At 39.3% G+C, this 18,655-nt stretch overlaps 1 protein-coding gene across 1 annotated transcript; it reads left to right on the top strand.

The window, feature by feature from the left end:
• The first annotated feature begins 5,853 nt into the window (after window positions 1-5,853).
• On the top strand, window positions 5,854-16,347 carry cyp24a1 (cytochrome P450, family 24, subfamily A, polypeptide 1). The gene is made up of 12 exons (XM_088423616.1): window positions 5,854-6,368; window positions 6,430-6,620; window positions 6,710-6,803; window positions 6,885-6,978; window positions 7,196-7,287; window positions 7,960-8,071; window positions 9,445-9,590; window positions 10,663-10,829; window positions 12,155-12,233; window positions 13,373-13,570; window positions 14,591-14,702; window positions 15,970-16,347. The coding sequence occupies exons 1-11, from the start codon at window positions 6,093-6,095 to the stop codon at window positions 14,699-14,701; spliced, it is 1,560 nt and encodes a 519-aa protein (XP_088279742.1). The 5' UTR covers window positions 5,854-6,092; the 3' UTR covers window position 14,702; window positions 15,970-16,347.
• Window positions 16,348-18,655: the final 2,308 nt, after the last annotated feature.

The following is an 18,655-nucleotide window of genomic DNA, read 5'->3' as shown; positions in this document are numbered from 1 at the left end:
GGAATAGGTTTTTTTTCCCCCAAATATCAGCAAAATGTTCTGCTACATTGTATCATTTTTTCGAACAAAACCAATGATATCTTTCCATGAACAAGCTGTCAAATGTTTTACTTTTCACATCACACTAATGCAAATGTATATATTTGAAATGGACTATAACCATGATATTGTGCCCTGTAGAAGAATTTTGGTCCTAAAAAAAAAAACCCAAAACATGCCAGTTCTCTATCAGTAGTCATCATATTTTAGTACCAAATCCTTCCAAATATTTGATACCAAGCTTTCGATGAAATATGACACATTACAAAGAAACGCTAGATTAAGACCACTAAATTTTGCTTCAAGGATTTATGTTTCAATGAACTCCAAAATATGTCAATTTCCTGCCATGTGTACCTTTGTGAAGTTCAATAAATAACCAAACCCAGGTTTATAAATACAATGTTTTGTGATTGTCATCAATTGGCAAAGTATTTAGTGGAAACTCACAGAAGTACAGTATTTTTTTGTCCTGACTCAAAACAAACATACAGTAAGGGTGATTAAGCTTTAAAAAAAAATAAAACAGATTAGCATTTTAACTCAGATAAGCTAAACTCAGCTAATCGTCGTCATGCCTTTGCTGCATATTGAGTTCACACATAAATGTGAGTGTGCATACAATGCATGGCAGCCAGCATGCGTGACTACTGCTTAAAAATGTCAAAGTATTTATTCAACTGTATTTTTCCAATCCCGACCATGTGCTTTCCCCTCCCTAACAAAATTCTTCAGAGAGTGATTCACAAGTATGTGGGAGGGACTGTAATGTACATCAAGTGGGTATTCATGGTGTGGTAAAGTATGAATGCAAAACTCTTATCATTATCTCTTGTGAGATTGTTGATATAGTAGCTTGCTTCAATATTCATATTTTGCTATATTTTTCGTTTATATTATCAGTTTGCTTACACTCTACTCTTAGTCCGATTGTAGACTGAAATCATGATACTTGTGATATCTTTGGAGAAATAGGGTATATGTGGAGTATACGAGTAATGTCAAATGCTTGAATGCCAAACTTGGGACTAAAGATCGATACATTTAAGTATCATTGTGATGCAGCATCCATACATAACAATCAAATATCAAGATTTTGAACAACTAATCCTCTCTGTACTTTTCATTCATAATATGTGGTACACATTTGTTGAATTATGATACTGTTGATATCATTAACTAATGCGCATTAGGTATGTCATAATCGTGAGATAAACTATCGATACAGCAAGCATCATCCACTACACCAAAGTATACATTACTCATTTTTTTGCAATATATGACAGTCAATGAATGTATTTTTCCCTTCCTGGTTTATGTGTCTTTTGCATCTTCACAACACGCAAAGTTTTAATTTCATCAAACGAATTTTAATGACAGGCTGAGACAACCTAAGTCAATATTGCATGCAGTTTCATTCGATATGAGGATTTGATTTACCAAGGGAGTCAAAAAATGTTACACCCCTATTAAAAAAAAAGAAAAAAAAAAAGAAAACAGCAATGATTGATCAAAGTTTTGGGAAAATGGAATTCAGTTGTACAAGCCACACCCAAATCTGATTGTTGAATCATGAAATAACCTTAATAATAATCATGCCAGGGGTGTCAAACTCATTTTGCTTCAGGGGCCACATGATGAAAAATCTATCCCCGAGCGGGCCGGACAGGTAAAAATTATGCAGCACTATAAACATAAAAACAATTAGTGTTAGTTATATGTGAATTTTTCTGCACACATGCCAAAGAGATTCCAAATAGCAGAGGCCAACAGAAAATATATTGTTGAAAAGTACATTTTAAAAAATAAAGATAAAGTTAAAATACTGTTAAAAAACTTCTTTTTTGGTCCACTATGTATCATGACATTGCATTTTTCCTTAAAGGGATAGTGTGTAAGATTTAGACAGTTTTTCATTACGGCCAGCAGGAGGTGCTGCAGGTGCTGCATTTACCATTGTCCATACCTATAACAAACATGGCCGCCTCCGGAGAAATGCCACCCCCCATGCAATATAATTTAATGATAACTAGACCTATGATTATATTTAAAACATACTGGTGGTCATTAAGAACACATGAATTTGTGAGTTTTTGAAATTTACAATTATTTAATTTATTCCTTTTTAATGAAAAACAGTCAAAATCTTACACACTGTCCCTTTAAGTTGCATAAAACTTATGGAAACTTTCTATGATCTTTTTTCCATTGAAAAAAATACAGATTTTATATGTAACACATAATAAACAAACAATTAAATATAATGAAAGATAAACATTCAGAGGAAGGAAAATGCTCCAATTAAAATCAGTGGCTGTACAACTTTGTGAAATATAAGGACTTGTAAGAAAATAAAATGATGCCGAAGTGTCTCATTCTGGACACTGGGCGTCACCTTTGTAATGATTAATGTGAAAAGAAACCAGGAGCTATGTGCTAACAACTGAGCTGTAAATAAAGTAAATGTAAAACAAAATTAAAGACTGATTGTTTATAATACAACAGGGACCAAAGGTGCGACCCGTGCCTATTGGGAATCTCTTCTGGATGATTTTGTCTGCGTAGTAGGACAAAGCTAAATGCTAATGCTAACGCGAATGTTCTACTTCATGTCAGTGGAGCGATGAGCAAAATATTTGGTGCAAGCATGGCAAGTGGTCGCTTCCGCTTGTAAACTGCAGTGCTCATCTTCGCATTATTTTTGAAAATAAGAATTTGTGCATACTGTTATGTTCGTTGTTAAGCACGAGGAAGCCTGCGTAGGAGGGCTGAGTTGTTATGAGCACTAGCCAGAGTTGCGGCTGATAGCAGCTTGAGATGACATGCTTGTTAACTGTTTTGTTCCTCATTTGTAAATTGCAGTACTTATCCTTGCGTTTCTTGGAAAAGTAAGATTGTTTTTGCGCATTGTAACATTTGTGTTAGGCACAAGGAATCCTGCGGATTTGGACTGAGTCACTTGCTATCGAGCACAAGGTCAGTTGGGGCTGACAGCATCGTGGTACGACATTCTTGTTAACTATTTTTTCTATATTATTTTTTCAATTAAAGAAGAGATCAGACAGAACCACAACTGAGTGATTTTTTTTTAGCACATGCAAGGGTATTATCGTATTATAGAGAGTGGATTGACGCGGTCGATCCTATCTTTTTTTTTTTTCAATGTTTGATGGAATTATTTTGCGCCCTGGATTAATCTTCATCATTTTGCGTGGGCCCTATGTTTGACACCCCTGTATTAGACAAATTCAAGCAGGCTTCAAAATGAACATGAACAAACGCATCATGCATGATCCAAAGAAATTCCAGAAGAAATAGGAAAAAAGTCATTGAAAACTAGTCATTGGAAACTGTTGTAAAGCATTACCAAGGCTGCGGTGCTTCAGTAACTGTTTGAACCCTGATCTACAAATTGAAAATAAAGAGGCAAACCTTCCTAGGAGTGACTGAACAACGAAGAATACTCCAAGCATGCGACGACTTACCTTTTTGGAAGTTATGCAGCGTGTTACGTCTGGCATAAAAATGGCACAGCATATGATATAGTAAAGACCATGATCCAAAAAGTAAAGAATGGCAGTGGAAGTGTGATGCTCTGGGTTGCTTTGCTTCTTCTCAATACAGATGCTTGGCTGTGATCGACGTAAAAATAAATCCTGCTGTTTACCAGAAGATCCTGAAAGAGAACACCGGGTCGTCAGTTTGTATCAAGCTCTTTTGGATCATGCAGCAGGACAACGATCTGAAATACAGCAGCAACTCCAACTCAGAATGGCTCAAAAAGATCCAAATGTAGATGCTGGAGTCCCAAGTAAAATTTCACATTTACGTCATTCCAATTGAGATCCTGTGGTGTGACATTAAAAGGGTAGTTCCTGCTAAATATTCATAAATAATATCAAATGGGCTGTATCAGCTAAATATTCATTAAAAATATCAAATAAACTATCTCAATAATATCTAATGATCTACCAAAGATTGCTGAACGAAGCTTACAACTTATGATACGAGATTTATTTGGTGTTAATCGCTCAAATCACAGCAACACCATTGCAAATCAGGTGAATGTTAGCATTCTCTCAGTAGCTAGCTATAGCTAGGTGTTTCTGCTGCTCAAGAGGACATTCTTAATTATGTAAATAAGTAAAAAAAATACAAATAAAAAACTTGTTTTATGTCGATCATATGCTTAACCGGTTGTATGAGGGAGCGTGAGACATTCAATCAAGGCTAACTGTGTTATAAAAATATGAAAAATGGATGAGAGGGCATTATTTGTTTTACAAACACTTTTGCAAAACTGTTTGCTAATGCCAGTGTATCATGTGATTGATTCACTGCTTTCTTGTTCTTCTACCATGCTAAAAAGACTGCAGTAACAGGGTTGTGTGCATGATGCATGATGGACACAAGTTGCTTGAATCATTATTATTTGAAATATTATGTTTATTAAAACAATTGTTCTCAAAGTTACAAGAGACAGCGATGAAACTAATGAATGGCAAAAAAGGCATTGAGGGGGTCCTCCAGACTTATATGGTATGTCAAACTATTTCCAGGCATTCTTTTTGTTAGTATATATAGGAGATCAGGACAGGTAAATTTACTCAGAAACTGCATGCTGTAGTATTTTGTATGTGGATTTTGTACAATTTGATGGGTGGGATGTAAAATGTCCTCCAATTTGGAAATTGCCCAATATCTTGTTCAAATGACAAATTTGTATCGGATACCCCTATCACTAATATAGATCGTACGAGATTGCTGGTTTTAAGCAAAGGATGGATTCAACATATAACTACCAACCAGGTCAAATTTAACCTTTTCAATCCATCCATGCATCCTAGCCGCTTGGTCCTCGCAAGGGTCGAGGATGTGCTAGGACCTATCCCAGCTGGCTTCAGGCACTAGGCGCATCCACCCTTGACTGTATGTCAGACAATCGCAAGGCACATAAAAACAAACAAATGTACACTCTCACCAAGGACAACTGAGCACCTCTAATTAATGCATGTTTTGCAATGTGGGAGGTAACCAGAGCGCCCAAAGTAAACCCCGCAGGCACAGGGAAAACATGAACACTCCACACAGGAAGGCAGGAGCCAGAAGTGAAACGACGATCCCTGTGAGGCGGACATGCATGCATCCTTTCTGCCTTGAATTTAACCGTTTTTTGTAAACGTACATAATGGTTCTATATGTAGTGTTACAAATAGAGTAGTAAAGTGTAGTCTGATTCTTTTTTCATTGTTTTTTGGCCTAACCGATAAAACTGGTAGTCAAATGACCAACCGGTGTAACTAAAATTAGCTTGACCAACTAGACTAGACTGGAAGAATTTTGTTTGTTTGTTTTTGTTGTTGTTGTTTTTATACCGAAAGTGTCCCTTCTGGTTATTATATTGAGTACATGTCTGAATTGTGTTTCATAAGTGGGAGTGAAAACAAATGTCCAAAATTCCAACTCAGTTAAATTCTTCACAAGAATGGTAAAAATCTTTTTTTTTTTACAAACACGAGACGTTTACGAACACGACGAGAACGTACGTTCTCCTCACAAGCTCAAATATTTGCCCAGGCTGCGTGATGAGTGCGTGCGTAATAAAATCCCTTGCCAAAGTTTCGATTCTTCCCGATTGGTGCGCGAACCTCGTCACCTCCGCGGTGCCTCGTGGGGGTGGGGTGAGGGTAGTGGTGGTGGTTGTGCGTGTGTGTGAGTGTGTGTGTGTGCACTTCCGTGGTCTATCTGAGGCCATACGATCCTCTCAACTTGGATCCATAAATGAATGGTGGGTTTGGCGGCCACACCATTGCGCACCGGCCCCTGATTGGCTCGGTGCGAGGACGGAATAAACCCACTCAGCGTATATATGCGGCGGTGAGGTGTGACACTTCCAGGAAAGCGAGCAAAGCCTCTCGTGTAAAAAAAATAAATCAATCAATCAATAATTTTTTTTTAAAGAAATAAATTAAAGAAAAGAAAAACAACCTGTCTAAAAAAAGCTACTTTAACACGCAAGTCAACTGACACGGACTCAAGCCAACAGGAGGAGGATGAGGGCGCAGATCCAAAAAGTGCCGCAAATTGTGGAGCTGCTGAGGAAGAAATCCGTCGGGCTGCAGCACTTAAAGCCCACATCCTCGGTGTGCGTCCTGGAGGAGAAGGATGCTGTGGAGGCTGCTCGGTGCCCGCACGCCGCTTCCGCCTCATCCTTTTCCTCGGGGGCGCACAGCCTGGATGCCATTCCCGGACCCACCAACTGGCCTCTGGTCGGCAGCCTGGTGGAGCTCCTGCGTAAAGGAGGGCTCACCAGGCAACACGAAGCACTGGTACGCTCGAATTTATGTTGTTTAGGTATCATTTGGTCTAATGGATTCTCTTCCTTCTAAGGTGGATTATCACAAAAAATTTGGTAAAATCTTCCGCATGAAGCTGGGCTCCTTCGAGTCTGTTCACATCGGCGCGCCTTGCCTGCTGGAGGCGCTGTACCGCAAGGAGGGAGCGCATCCGCAAAGGCTGGAGATCAAACCCTGGAAAGCGTACAGGGACATGCGGGACGAGGCGTACGGGCTCCTCATCCTGTAAGTCGTCCAGGGGTGCTCACTTTCGGACACGGATGCCTCTGACTCGGACGATGAGCAGTGTTTCTTTGTAATTGTTGCTAATTCAGGGAGGGAAAAGATTGGCAGAGGGTGAGGAGCGCCTTCCAGCAGAAGCTGATGAAGCCGACAGAGGTGATGAAGATGGACTGCAAAATCAACGAGGTAAGATGTGAACACAAGCTTTCATTCATGCATGCGTTCATTTATTCATTCAATACTGAAAAACTATAATGACAAAAACAGGTGATGGCAGAATTTGTGAGAAGAATTGATCAAATCAACATGGATGGAAAGATTGAAGACTTGTACTTCGAACTCAATAAATGGTCTTTTGAGAGTAAGTTTCATGCTATTAAATGTCCCAGTCAAGGTTTTTGAGCCTATATATGGGCACTTTTTTATTGTTGAATTTACTACCATTTCTGGGTTTCTTTGACTGACAGCGCAAGTCAAAAGTTGGGAACCACTCTCTAACTTAGTGTTTTTTCAGTTCAAAATTACCCGAATCATTGATTGATACTCAGTTATTACATGTAGACTGTTGTTTCCTTTAGCCATTTGTCTGGTGCTCTATGACAAGCGATTTGGTCTACTGCAAGAAAAGGTCAACGAGGAGGCCATGAACTTCATCACCGCCGTCAAAACGGTGAGTGCACTTCATTTGTCAAAAGAAAAATAACTACGGGGATCAAACTTGTACAAATTGAAGGAGTCATTTTCGGTTATAAACACTCAAAAGTACATTTTCAACAGTAATAGTAGAACTGTGCTTATGAACAATTATAATTTGCAGGTCAAAATCATGATTGTTAAATTACAATATGTTTTTACACAAACGCTTTCCTTATGACAAATGTGTTAGAACAGACTATAAATGTCATTCACCTCATCTGGTGTGACAAAAAAAATCCATCTAGGTTGTTAATAAAAAAACATATCAAAAGTGCTGTAGGGGGCAGTATTGTCCATTGTCTATATACAATACAGCGTGACCTCCAAAGTTGGTGTAGTACAGTACTGCTTGTATTGACAGCTAAACACAGGAGCATGACGTCCACGCGTACGAACGATTATCTGCATGTCAGACTCACGCCAGCTGAGGGTTCGTCAGGTTCGCTCAAGCCGAGGTCAGCTGAACTCCCGCCAGTGAAGCCGGTTACTGGGGCAAACCAATACCGTCAATCTACTATCACAAAAGAGGGGGAAGCGGGAGATATAGATGGGGGGGTGGCCGAGAGATTGGGTGATAGCGTAGACAAAGACCACTTTGATCAGCCAAGGCGATGATTGGATTAACGGTCCATACGTTCATTCACAGATGATGAGCACCTTTGGCATGATGATGGTCACGCCTGTGGAGCTCCACAAGAGCCTCAACACCAAAACATGGCAGGACCACACTGCCGCTTGGGACAGCATCTTTAATACAGGTATGCGAACAAGCACCTTTCACATCGACATACCAAATTGCTAACAGAAAACGTGAATTCTTCAACGTACAGTTTCAAGCAGGATATTGTCGCCGGATTCTGCAATCGATTTATTTCCAACATTTGAAAAAAAAATATATATATATTTGAAATACAGTGAAGGAGCGATGGGGACCGAAAGTATTGATGCCACAAGATGGCAGCAAATCACTAAAAGCAGAGAGGATAATAAAACGAACAATAACAAACTAGATTTTTTGGGGGAGCAAACTCTTACCTATCCTTTATTCCTAATGCCGATCCTAACCGGGTATTCTAAGGAATATTTCAATTTCAGAACATGAATTCAGCAGAAAAATCCACCCGTTGCTTCACATTTTAGGGGGCGGCCATTTTGTCTTTTTGCTGTCTACTGAAAATGACATCACATTTACGCAGGGATCAGGTTATGACTGGTCACGGCTCATCTTGCAAACGTCACATGACCAAATGAGACCCTGATTGGTTGCTACCCAAGCCCTGAAAATTGAGAGATTTTGCTGCAAAATCATTTATTAATTGTAAATGATTTTGTGGGGTATACTTCCCAGGAAGGTCATTTGTCATTAACACACACGACTCTCTTACTACCTCCGAAGGTGAGCCGTTCATAGGTTGACTTGTACCTCTGTTTCATATTAGTGCCAGGATATGTCTGTTACCCTAAAAGTGGAGACTTTCCCGCTTGACTTCATCCTTTGATTTTTGTCAGTTCCATTTATATTTTGTCAAAGACAGAAATGGACATCTTTCACAGGCAGCATATAAGGGGATACACAGGGTGTGTCAAGGATTGATTACTGCTTCTTACAGCAGAATATTCCCAAGTCTGCGATCAATCTTCCGACGTCATGTCAGCGTCTGTCTAAAAGTCGAAAACAGACCGGCTTTGACAGGCATTGTGAGCGGGACTTTACTTGGTAAATGTTTAGTTTCAGTCAGGTGACAGTGAAGCACATATGAACTGGATGCTCACTTGTTTTGTGTACTTGCATAAACGACTGGCAGGGCTGTAGTAAACTGTGTGACCCACAGGAGGACAAACTTGCCAAATATTTGTCATGACAGCGGAGATGAGGTCGGTGGGGACACTGAGCACAGGAGTTTATAGCTAAAAAGCTCACTTATGCCATGGGATCTAGAAAACAGACATTACAATTAAAAATATGAATACATTTAATCCCAGGAGTCTTTACAGTAGTGGAAATAAACGCCTGGCCACTATAGTTGCATTGAAATACTTCCACTACCGATCATTCGTGACATTATGGCAGTTAACCCTTTCCATAATTACTTCATTGAGTATTTAATGGAATGTGACTGCCTCTCCTCAGTCAAACTTTACATTGACAAGAAGATGAAGCGGAATGCACCGGGAGCACCAGACGACTTAACTGGTGACATCTTGCACAACAGCAACCTCTCCAAGAAGGAACTGTACGCTGCGTTCACAGAGTTGCAAATTGGCGGTGTGGAAACGGTGAGATGCACTTTCACACTTCAGAAAAAAAAAACAAGATCTGTTCTTAATACTACAGCTGTGTAATCCTGTCCTGAAACGTTATCTTCTCGGATCTTCCTCTGACACTTTACGAGCAGAAAAATATGAAAAAGCAAGTTGTAAGGCTAGCTCAAACTAAACTATAAAAGGGCTCCACCCTACTGTAGAATGTGTAATGTTGTCAGCTTCCAATCAGAGCCCGGGAGAATTGGAATGCCTCCAGACTGCTTATGTGTTCATTCAGGCAACATATTAACTTTAATTGCTTTATTCAGTAAATTGGAAGAAAACAAACACACAGGTGAGTACATTCACACTTAACTTATTAACCAAGCGTTAGCCAAACGTCACACTCTCAGGCCCTGCCATTTAAAGCCATACACATTCAAAGTCAACGTACATTGCAAATGAAGTTGATGGTGAACCCAAGTAGAAAGAAAAAAAAGACTTTTTCATTTTTGTGCATAAAAAGGAAAAATACATTTTTATCTATTTATTTAATGGGATAATTTGTAGAAGTAGATGGTGGTTTGAAGCCCCTCTGGAAGTGGCTTATTTGGCTTCTCAATACCTCGATTTTCACTTGCCTGACAGGTAATCTCCACGATGACCATATCACATGTAATATAAAAAAATTTAAAATCCCATTTTAGGAAACTGATATAAATCATAGATATATGATGTATACCAGAATATTAGTATTATAAAAAAAATAGATCTAGTTGGGTTGTGACAGATAAACCATGATATACTGTACTGTACTGTGACAAAACATGACTGTATAACATCTTGAGCTTTCACCTATTTCCTCTCCTGTAAAAAACAAAGAAGGGGGAGAGAGGGGTGGGTGGGTTTAACTGCAAAACAAACATGTACTACAGTTACAGTGCCTGAAATGCACCACATGAGTGCGAGGTGACTGTAACTGAAGGGGCCTTAGCGGAGCTTCAAACACTTCTCAGCTCCTTTCAGAACCCCATGGAGAAACACACTTAAAGGGGCTGCCTCACGATGCCAGGGCTCACTCTTTTTTCCCCTCCATTTCTCACAGACCGCCAACAGCATGCTGTGGGCTATTTTCAACCTGTCACGTAACCCCAGCGCCCAGAGGGAGCTGCTGAGTGAGATCACAAGAGTGGTGCCCGCCGACCAGCACCCGTGCGGAGAACACATCAAGAGCATGCCCTATCTCAAAGCCTGCCTTAAAGAGTCCATGAGGTAGATTCGCATTTCCAAAAATTCCGTAAAGGGAATGAATCAAACTGGTGTAAAATCAATTTCCTTTTAATGTAAAAGTTAACCTTGAGGGGATCATGCATAAACGATATCACTATAACATCTTTAATGGCCCGAAAAGGAGAAATAAATGTTAAATGATAAAAACCCTACCAGTTAATACCACTAATATTATTTATGTTTCGTTTTCCTGTTGGTTCTTAGACAAAATGAACATTTATAAAGTTAAAAAAAATGTGCTCCCATACATGAAAAAGCATGGAGTAAATCTGTCACAAGATATTGCCTCAGATGCCTGTATGTCACGTAATATTTTACAATTTGGCGGAACTCTGTGTTACTCATGGTAACATTCAAAACTTTCTATTCCACTGAGAAGGTTTTTAATATTCCAAGTTTTTGTTGTTCTCCAATATTTTTCGGCATTAAGTGACCTTTTTTTTTTCAGGTTTGATTTGCTTCACAAACATCGGCAAAGTTGTTTAGTCTAAGTTTCGTAATACGTCAAAATTCAACCAAAAAAAATGACACCCTCCTTTCAGTAAGGCACAGGCACAAAGGTTTATCGAAGTCAAAGCAGAACTTTTTTGTTTTTATTGAATTACGATCATTCACGAAGAGAATTGCCGATATAATCATTTGATAAACATCCAATTTGACAAACATCCTTTGTTCATTTTGTACCATCGAATGAACCAGAAATGAATCAGAAACAGATTGCATATATGAAACAGCTATTATCTTCAAGCAGACGTTGTCGGTAGGTTGAGAAAAAAATCTGACTAAAGTTCAAATGACAATCTAGCCTTTGGCCATCAGGGAGGTTGGCACACGCATGAAGCTTCAAGAGCAGAACCTTTAATTGAAGCAACTGGATGGAAAGGCTCAAGCCTTCAGAAGTCTTCACTTGCTGACTACAACTGTAAAATAAAACTAAAGTAAAAACGTACATCTGTAGTGGAGCCAAGCCGAGTATTACCACAGAGATTATGAAGCTAAATGTCCCTCATGCACATGACTGCGGCGCGGAAAAACAAGCTCTGTGAGATACAACAGCATGACCGGGTTCTGATACTTTTTTCTTCATGTGCAGTCTCAAATTGTCGATTGCGTTATTGAAGGCTCCTAAGTACATCACACAGGGAATGTATATGACCCCCGACTGGAGATTATAGTGCCGCTCCCACTGTATGGAAAAAATGACCATGTGTTTAGCTCACGTTAAACGGCTTAGACATGCTACATTAGACCTTCATGAGGCCCAATTCCCATGCGTTGTTTTTTTTCTTCCTTTCTCCATTTTACAGGTTATCGCCGTCTGTTCCGTTCACAAGCAGGACCCTTGACAAAGACACTGTGTTGGGAGATTACGCCATTCCCAAAGGAGTAAGTGGCTTATACGCCATACATCTGACATGAGGAGATTACGTTCATTTACATTTGACACATGTTTGGAGCAGGCATTTTGGAGGGAGTGAATACAGTATGCACTGTATGTACAAAGGAGAGACGCAAAGTTTTTTGAGAACCTACCGACACACAAACGGTTAGCCTGCTAGCATAGTTGTACAAGTTATTTTTGGATGATTTTGGAAAAATTCTGAAAACATGGCAAATTCAACAAACAAGAAGAGTCTAGCGGCTGCATTTCAACTTTTCTGGATTACTATCAATTGATTAAGACACTTTATTTTTCATCAATCACATTGATAACTTTTATTGATCTATATTAAAGCGCTAGGTGGCTCGGTGGTTCAGTGATTAGCACATCCGTCCCATAGTTAAGGAACCGGAGTTTGAATCCAGCTGGCTCCGGTCTTCCTGTGTGGAGTTTACATGTTCTCCCCGAGCCCTCGTGGGTTGTCTCCAGGAGTTCCGGCTTCTTCCCACACTCCAAAAACATGCATGGCAGGTGTATTGGACATACTAAATTGTCCTTAGGAGTGATTGGTTTAGTGCAGTGCGTCACTATTTGAGAAGCCCTGAGTTAATGAATGGTTGTTCCTTGTACCGATGTCACCTGGGATAGGCGCCAGCAACCCTGCAACCCTTGTGAGGATAAGCGGCTATAGATAAATAATGGATGTCCCGCAGAGTTCCTATTTATCCTGTTTTTGATGTCACCCTCTCCAACACAGTTGATTCAAATGATCAATTTATGAGACAGATTTGCAGAAGTCCGTTAAGTGATAGTGATTATTTGAATCAGGTGTCTTGAAGGAGGGTTCTGTCTACAGGATTTGGATGGTTCTCTTAAGGACTGGATGAGACCTATGCTTTAGACAAACAGCCAGGCCTGGGACAAATAATTTGTGCATTCTGGCAACACCCACCATGGACCCCCCACGTCACCCACAACCTGAAAGAAGGGAAATTCTAAAATGAATGTTTTTTATCCTATTAGCTTGTATAACAGCAGACCTTTTGACATAGCACTTGTTTGGGGTTGTCCAAGTGTGTCTAATGAAGTGTCTGCTGAGTCCGTTTCCGCTATCTTCCACTCATTCCCTGTCTCCACCTTACAGACAGTTCTGATGATTAACAGCCATGCCATCGGCGCCAACGAGGAGTACTTCAATGATGGCAAGTTCTTCAAGCCAGAGCGCTGGCTGCGCGAGAACAGCTCCATCAACCCCTTCGCCCACATCCCCTTCGGCATCGGCAAGAGGATGTGCATCGGCAGGCGGCTGGCTGAGCTGCAGCTTCAGCTAGCCTTGTGCTGGGTGAGTCACTCATATTTGTATCAGTAAACTGCAGACGACAGGGCTGACTTAATGAAACTCCTCCTCCCTCAATTCAACTTAGTTTCTGGCCACAAAGATGACACCGGATGATGCCAAAGCAATCATTTTTATATTTGATGTTTAGTTGATGTTTCGTTGCTCGCTTCCGGTTTCAGACTTCCTGTGTGGAGTTTTCATGTTCTCCTTGTGACAGCATGGATTTTCTCCCATTTTCCAAAAAACGTGCATAATAGTTACATTGGTCACTCAAAATTGTCCCTAGGTGTGTATATGAGTGCAAATGCTTCGTCTTTGTGTGCCCTGCTACTGGCTGGCAACCATTTCAGGGTGTACCCCGCCTACAGTACCTACTTCCAAAGACAGCTGAAATAAACTCTAGCACGCCCCATGACCATCGTGAGGTTAAAGGGCTAAGAAATTGGATGGATTGACAAAAAAATTGGATTGAAAAAAAAGTGAATTGTAGTCCGGTTCATTTTTTGTATAAGTGCATTTCACAGCTCATTTTTAGAAACTTACACATGATTTAGGGTGAAGATTAATTTAACCACTGGGGGAAATTTTGATCCAACTCAGGCTTTTAGATGTCGAAAGGTGGACCCAGCAGATGTCAAATTGTCATTTGGAAATATTGTAAATTTTGGATTTATTGAAAACTGAAAAAATATGTCCCCCCGATTTTTTTGCTTGAATCCTTTTTGGTTGCAGGGTGCAGTAAAGATTTTTGTTTTGGGACTCCTAAACCATTAGAGGGCGCGAGCGAACAATTTATGACATTTGCAAGCCCTTTCAATGACTTGTTCAGTGCCTTAGCCTAGACTTCCACAATGCAAAGTTCTTGCTATGTATTGTGGGACTTGTAGTGGCTAAGCAGCTTCGATCCAATAATTAAATGGCAATTTGCTCCCCTCTTTTAAAAATGTTACTGCTTGGTTGGCTTAGAACAATTTATTTTGGTCGCTACGGACATATTTGCTGACTCGTTTTCTTTCCCATCAGCTCGTCCGAGATTACGAGATTGTGGCGACGGATGAGAAACCACTTGATGTGATCCACTCGGGAGTGTTAATTCCCAACAGAGATCTACCAGTTGCCTTCGTCAAGAGATGAGGTGAGAAAGGAACACCTCTCATTGGTCTTGTCTCCTTCACTTTTATTCGAACTACGATGATGAATCAATCCTAACTGGACTGTTTTGGTCATCATACAAGACATTTCACCAGGCATGACAATGCGGTACTTACCTAGGGGTTTTGCCCAGAGTGAAACTGTTTGTGGTTTGAGGAAACTCCAATATAGCAAATGAAAAGTTAGGTTTTCATATGAACAGCCAGGCAGCAGATCACAATGCAATTCCAGTTCCATTTTGCAAAACTCCAATAAAAATTAATGTTTTGAAGATTATTTCATTTTTGACCGTTTATATCATCCACTAGCACTGTGGTTCTGAAATGGAGGTCCCGGTCCTTAGGATACTAAAGGAACTCCAGGCGGTACTTGAATTTTAAAAACAAACAAAGAAACAAACATGCAAAAATCATTTTAAATTATTTTTGGGAAGTAAGGAAATGTTTTAGGAAAAATATAAGTCCATAAAACCAATTTTATGTTCAGTAGGTTATTCAATTTCATTACTTTAAAAACTCAGATTCTCTCCCATATTAGAATGGTTCGACCCAACTTCACGTGGTACTATTAAGTTATTGATCTATCTTTGTGAGCAGATCTTTACTATGATCCCAAAAGAGGACACTTTATGTTATAATTTTTCTGTAGACAAATCTGTATAATTATTTCTTTTTCTGAATATGTCTGACATTTTATGTTGATTAATTGGTTAATGATTTATTTTAGTGAACAGAGCTCTACTGTAATCCCAAAAAGAGGACATCTTCTGTTCAATATTTTTCTGTGGACAAAAAAATATTTATCATTATTTCTTTTTCAGGACAGGACTGACACTTTATGTTGATTATATTTTGTGGAAAAATATAGCATAAAAATTCAGTTATTTCTTTTTGATAACAGATCTCTTATATGATCAAAAAGTGGAAACTTTATGTTGGTTATTTTTTGTGGACCAACACAAAAGAAATTCGAAAGGTTCTAAAGTTTAATAAATCAGACACTGATGACATGTTTTAATTTTTTTTTTTAATACAATGCTTTGCATTGGTTAAGGGATATTTGGATGAAAATGTTGAGAACCACCGCACTAGCAAACCATACTGAACACACTGTAGCTCCTCATTGACATTCACAGATCTTATCCCTCTTACATTAGGTGTATCACCCAAAAGAATATTTCCGTGAAGCCAATTACTACATACGCGACTGACAGTACACATATCCTGCTTAATCGATTATTTCTATTCCAGATGCTGTACTCATTCAACGGAAAGATGGTATATCTGCCAGACAACTGACTCCCTGTTTTGCTGCTCTGTAAATACAAAGACATAAAATTGCTAAACATGTAATCACCATAAATACCTCAAACTTATTTAAAAGTATTACTTAAGACTGTTGATGGCTAAAATAGCAGTTATTGTGTATAAATTGAGTGTAGGCAGCTGTCTTCAAATCTTTTATTGTTCCATATGTAGACATTAAACTGTACGTTGAGTCCATGTTTATTTTCATTGTGTTTATAAAGTGCAATTACATGTATTTTGTTTCACCTAGAGATGTATTTTATTCGCAGAAATAAAACCATGAATAAAGACAACATTTTACAGTTCTTTTCAAATGACAAATCTTGTCAAATATTGATTTTGTTACACATTGCAGCGGGCACATGGAAACATTTAAAGGGAGATTAAACCTATTTAGTCATTTTCAGCAGCAAAGTTTTGTCTCAAATTATTTGGAGGACTAAATAATGTTTAATATGCTAATAATACCTTCATAAAAACATTTTTCAATTTGTTGCAGACTGAAAATGGAATCGTGTGCTCATGGCTCAGGAAACGACAGCTCACCTGTTTTTTTTTTGGGTTGGATCACGTTGTTTGCAAGCTGAGTCGTGATTGGTTGTTGAGCCCTGAGTGCATGAGCTTAATTCAACAACACAAATGAAATATGTTTAGTATTCCTTTAATACTCTATTGCCAAGACATCAAGTAATTATTCTCAGTCACTTTATAAACTCATTAAAACCTATGTGTGCTCGTGCTTGTTTCTCCTCAGGTGACAAGAGTGCTCCTGATCGTTTAAGTGTAAAGGGGACATTAAACGTATGAGCTCATTATCTCATGGTAAATATGACAAAAATAGTACAGTATTATAATTTATTTTAATTTTTTGTTAAAATGTTGCTAAATGGGGTGGATCGGTGGCGCAGTGAATAGCTCGTTCGCCTCACAGTTCAAAGGTCCCGGTTCAACTCTGGCTCCTGCCTTGCTGTGTGGAGTTTGCATGTTCTCCCCGAGCCCGCGTGGGTTCTCTCCGGGCACTCCGGCTTCCTCCCTCTCCCCAAAAACATGCATGGCAGGTGAATTGGACATACTAAATTGTCCTTAGGTGTGATTGGGCACATGATTGGCCGTTCGTCTCTGTGTGCCCTGCAATTGGCTGGCAACCAGTTCATGGTGTCCCCCACCTACTGCCCGAAGCCAGCTGAGATAGCCGCCAGCAAGCCTGCGAACCCTGTGGGGATAAGTGGCTATAGAAAGTGGATGGATGGATGTTGCTAAATGAAAAACAATTGCGATTTTGATTGGTGGTTGATTGCTTCAATCAACAAATACAGGTGGCATCTGGGTTTAATACATTTTTAATGCGGGATTTACATTTTGAACTACTAAAATTTCCTAAATGAGTCTGAATTAAAGTGCATGTGCAACACTTTACTTTGAGAGTTTATAATTATGCCCTCTGCTTGAGCATATGACTCTCCAATGCAACATCAGACATCATAGATGATTGGACATTGTTTGAATTATTCACCACGATAAAGATTAAATCTTTCCAAGTGAGTCTGTCATTATGACTATAAGCCTGTTTGTAGACTGTGAATTATCATGATGCAATTTGAAATGTTACTTGATTAACCACATGTGGAATTCATTCAATGGAATGATGAGTGCTAATAGAATCCGGGGTAATGTGCAAGTCTTAGTCCAATGTCTGCCAACAGCAATGTTCCAAACTCACCTAACATAAATTATGTTATCCATAATGATAGTATTATACAATAATTATCAGTGATTACAAAAGTAATGTAATTACTGTATTACTTTTTGCTGTAATGCGATAGTTTAATATATTACACACCATTTTTTTTTAATATATATATTTAATGTACTTGGTACAATTGAGTGTAACGCAATGCATTGTACTGCATTTTTAGCCTGAAAATGGGAGTTTTCCCCCAAATTCGCACAAAACATGCAAAATTCATGAGAAAAGTCTGGTGCAAAATGTTTACTTGCTATTGTTAGAATCTACAACAGGAGAGACAAATGCAGCAGCAGTAGACGACAGGTTGCAGTATGGACACTATGTATGCCCATTACTTTCAGCTCATCAGAGAAAAAGACAGGAAGAATATAATAGTTTGGTGCACTTTGTGCCCGACACCTAAAGAGCTGTCCACTTCTCCAAATAGCATCTGTAAATTGACAAACCATTTGGAGCAGTGCCACTAACCTGAAGTTAGTGAAAAGAAAACACGTGGGAAGATTGAGAAAGGGGATGAACCAAAGCAGGAAAAACTAGTGCTCTCTCCCTCAGGGATGCCACTTTGACCTCAAAAGGTTAGGAGATTCGTGGCGGACCATGTCCTACAAAGAAGATACACTGCAGCTTTCTACAGTGGATTCACCAGCATTTTGTGACTTTGTCAGCAAGATCCCTGTCGCAACTAGCAATTATGACAAGGTAAGCTAACACTCATTTTCACTGTACAATTGCTATTAGAAATAGTCTATAAATAGTTCTGGTCAATGTGTACCAAGATGAAGCATACATAAACTCATGTTAAACAGTACGTTAAACACAATAACAATGATGTAGGCTACCTCCTAGCGTTAGTCCCACTGAAACCACAGTACAGTATTTTTT

Source organism: Hippichthys cyanospilos, chromosome 9, assembly GCF_059441005.1.
Source record: "Hippichthys cyanospilos isolate Australia breed blue-spotted pipefish chromosome 9, RoL_Hcya_1.0, whole genome shotgun sequence".
Lineage (NCBI taxonomy): Eukaryota > Metazoa > Chordata > Actinopteri > Syngnathiformes > Syngnathidae > Hippichthys > Hippichthys cyanospilos.
The sequence above is the reverse complement of the archived record's forward strand: the minus strand, read 5'-3'. Positions and strand labels throughout refer to the sequence as shown.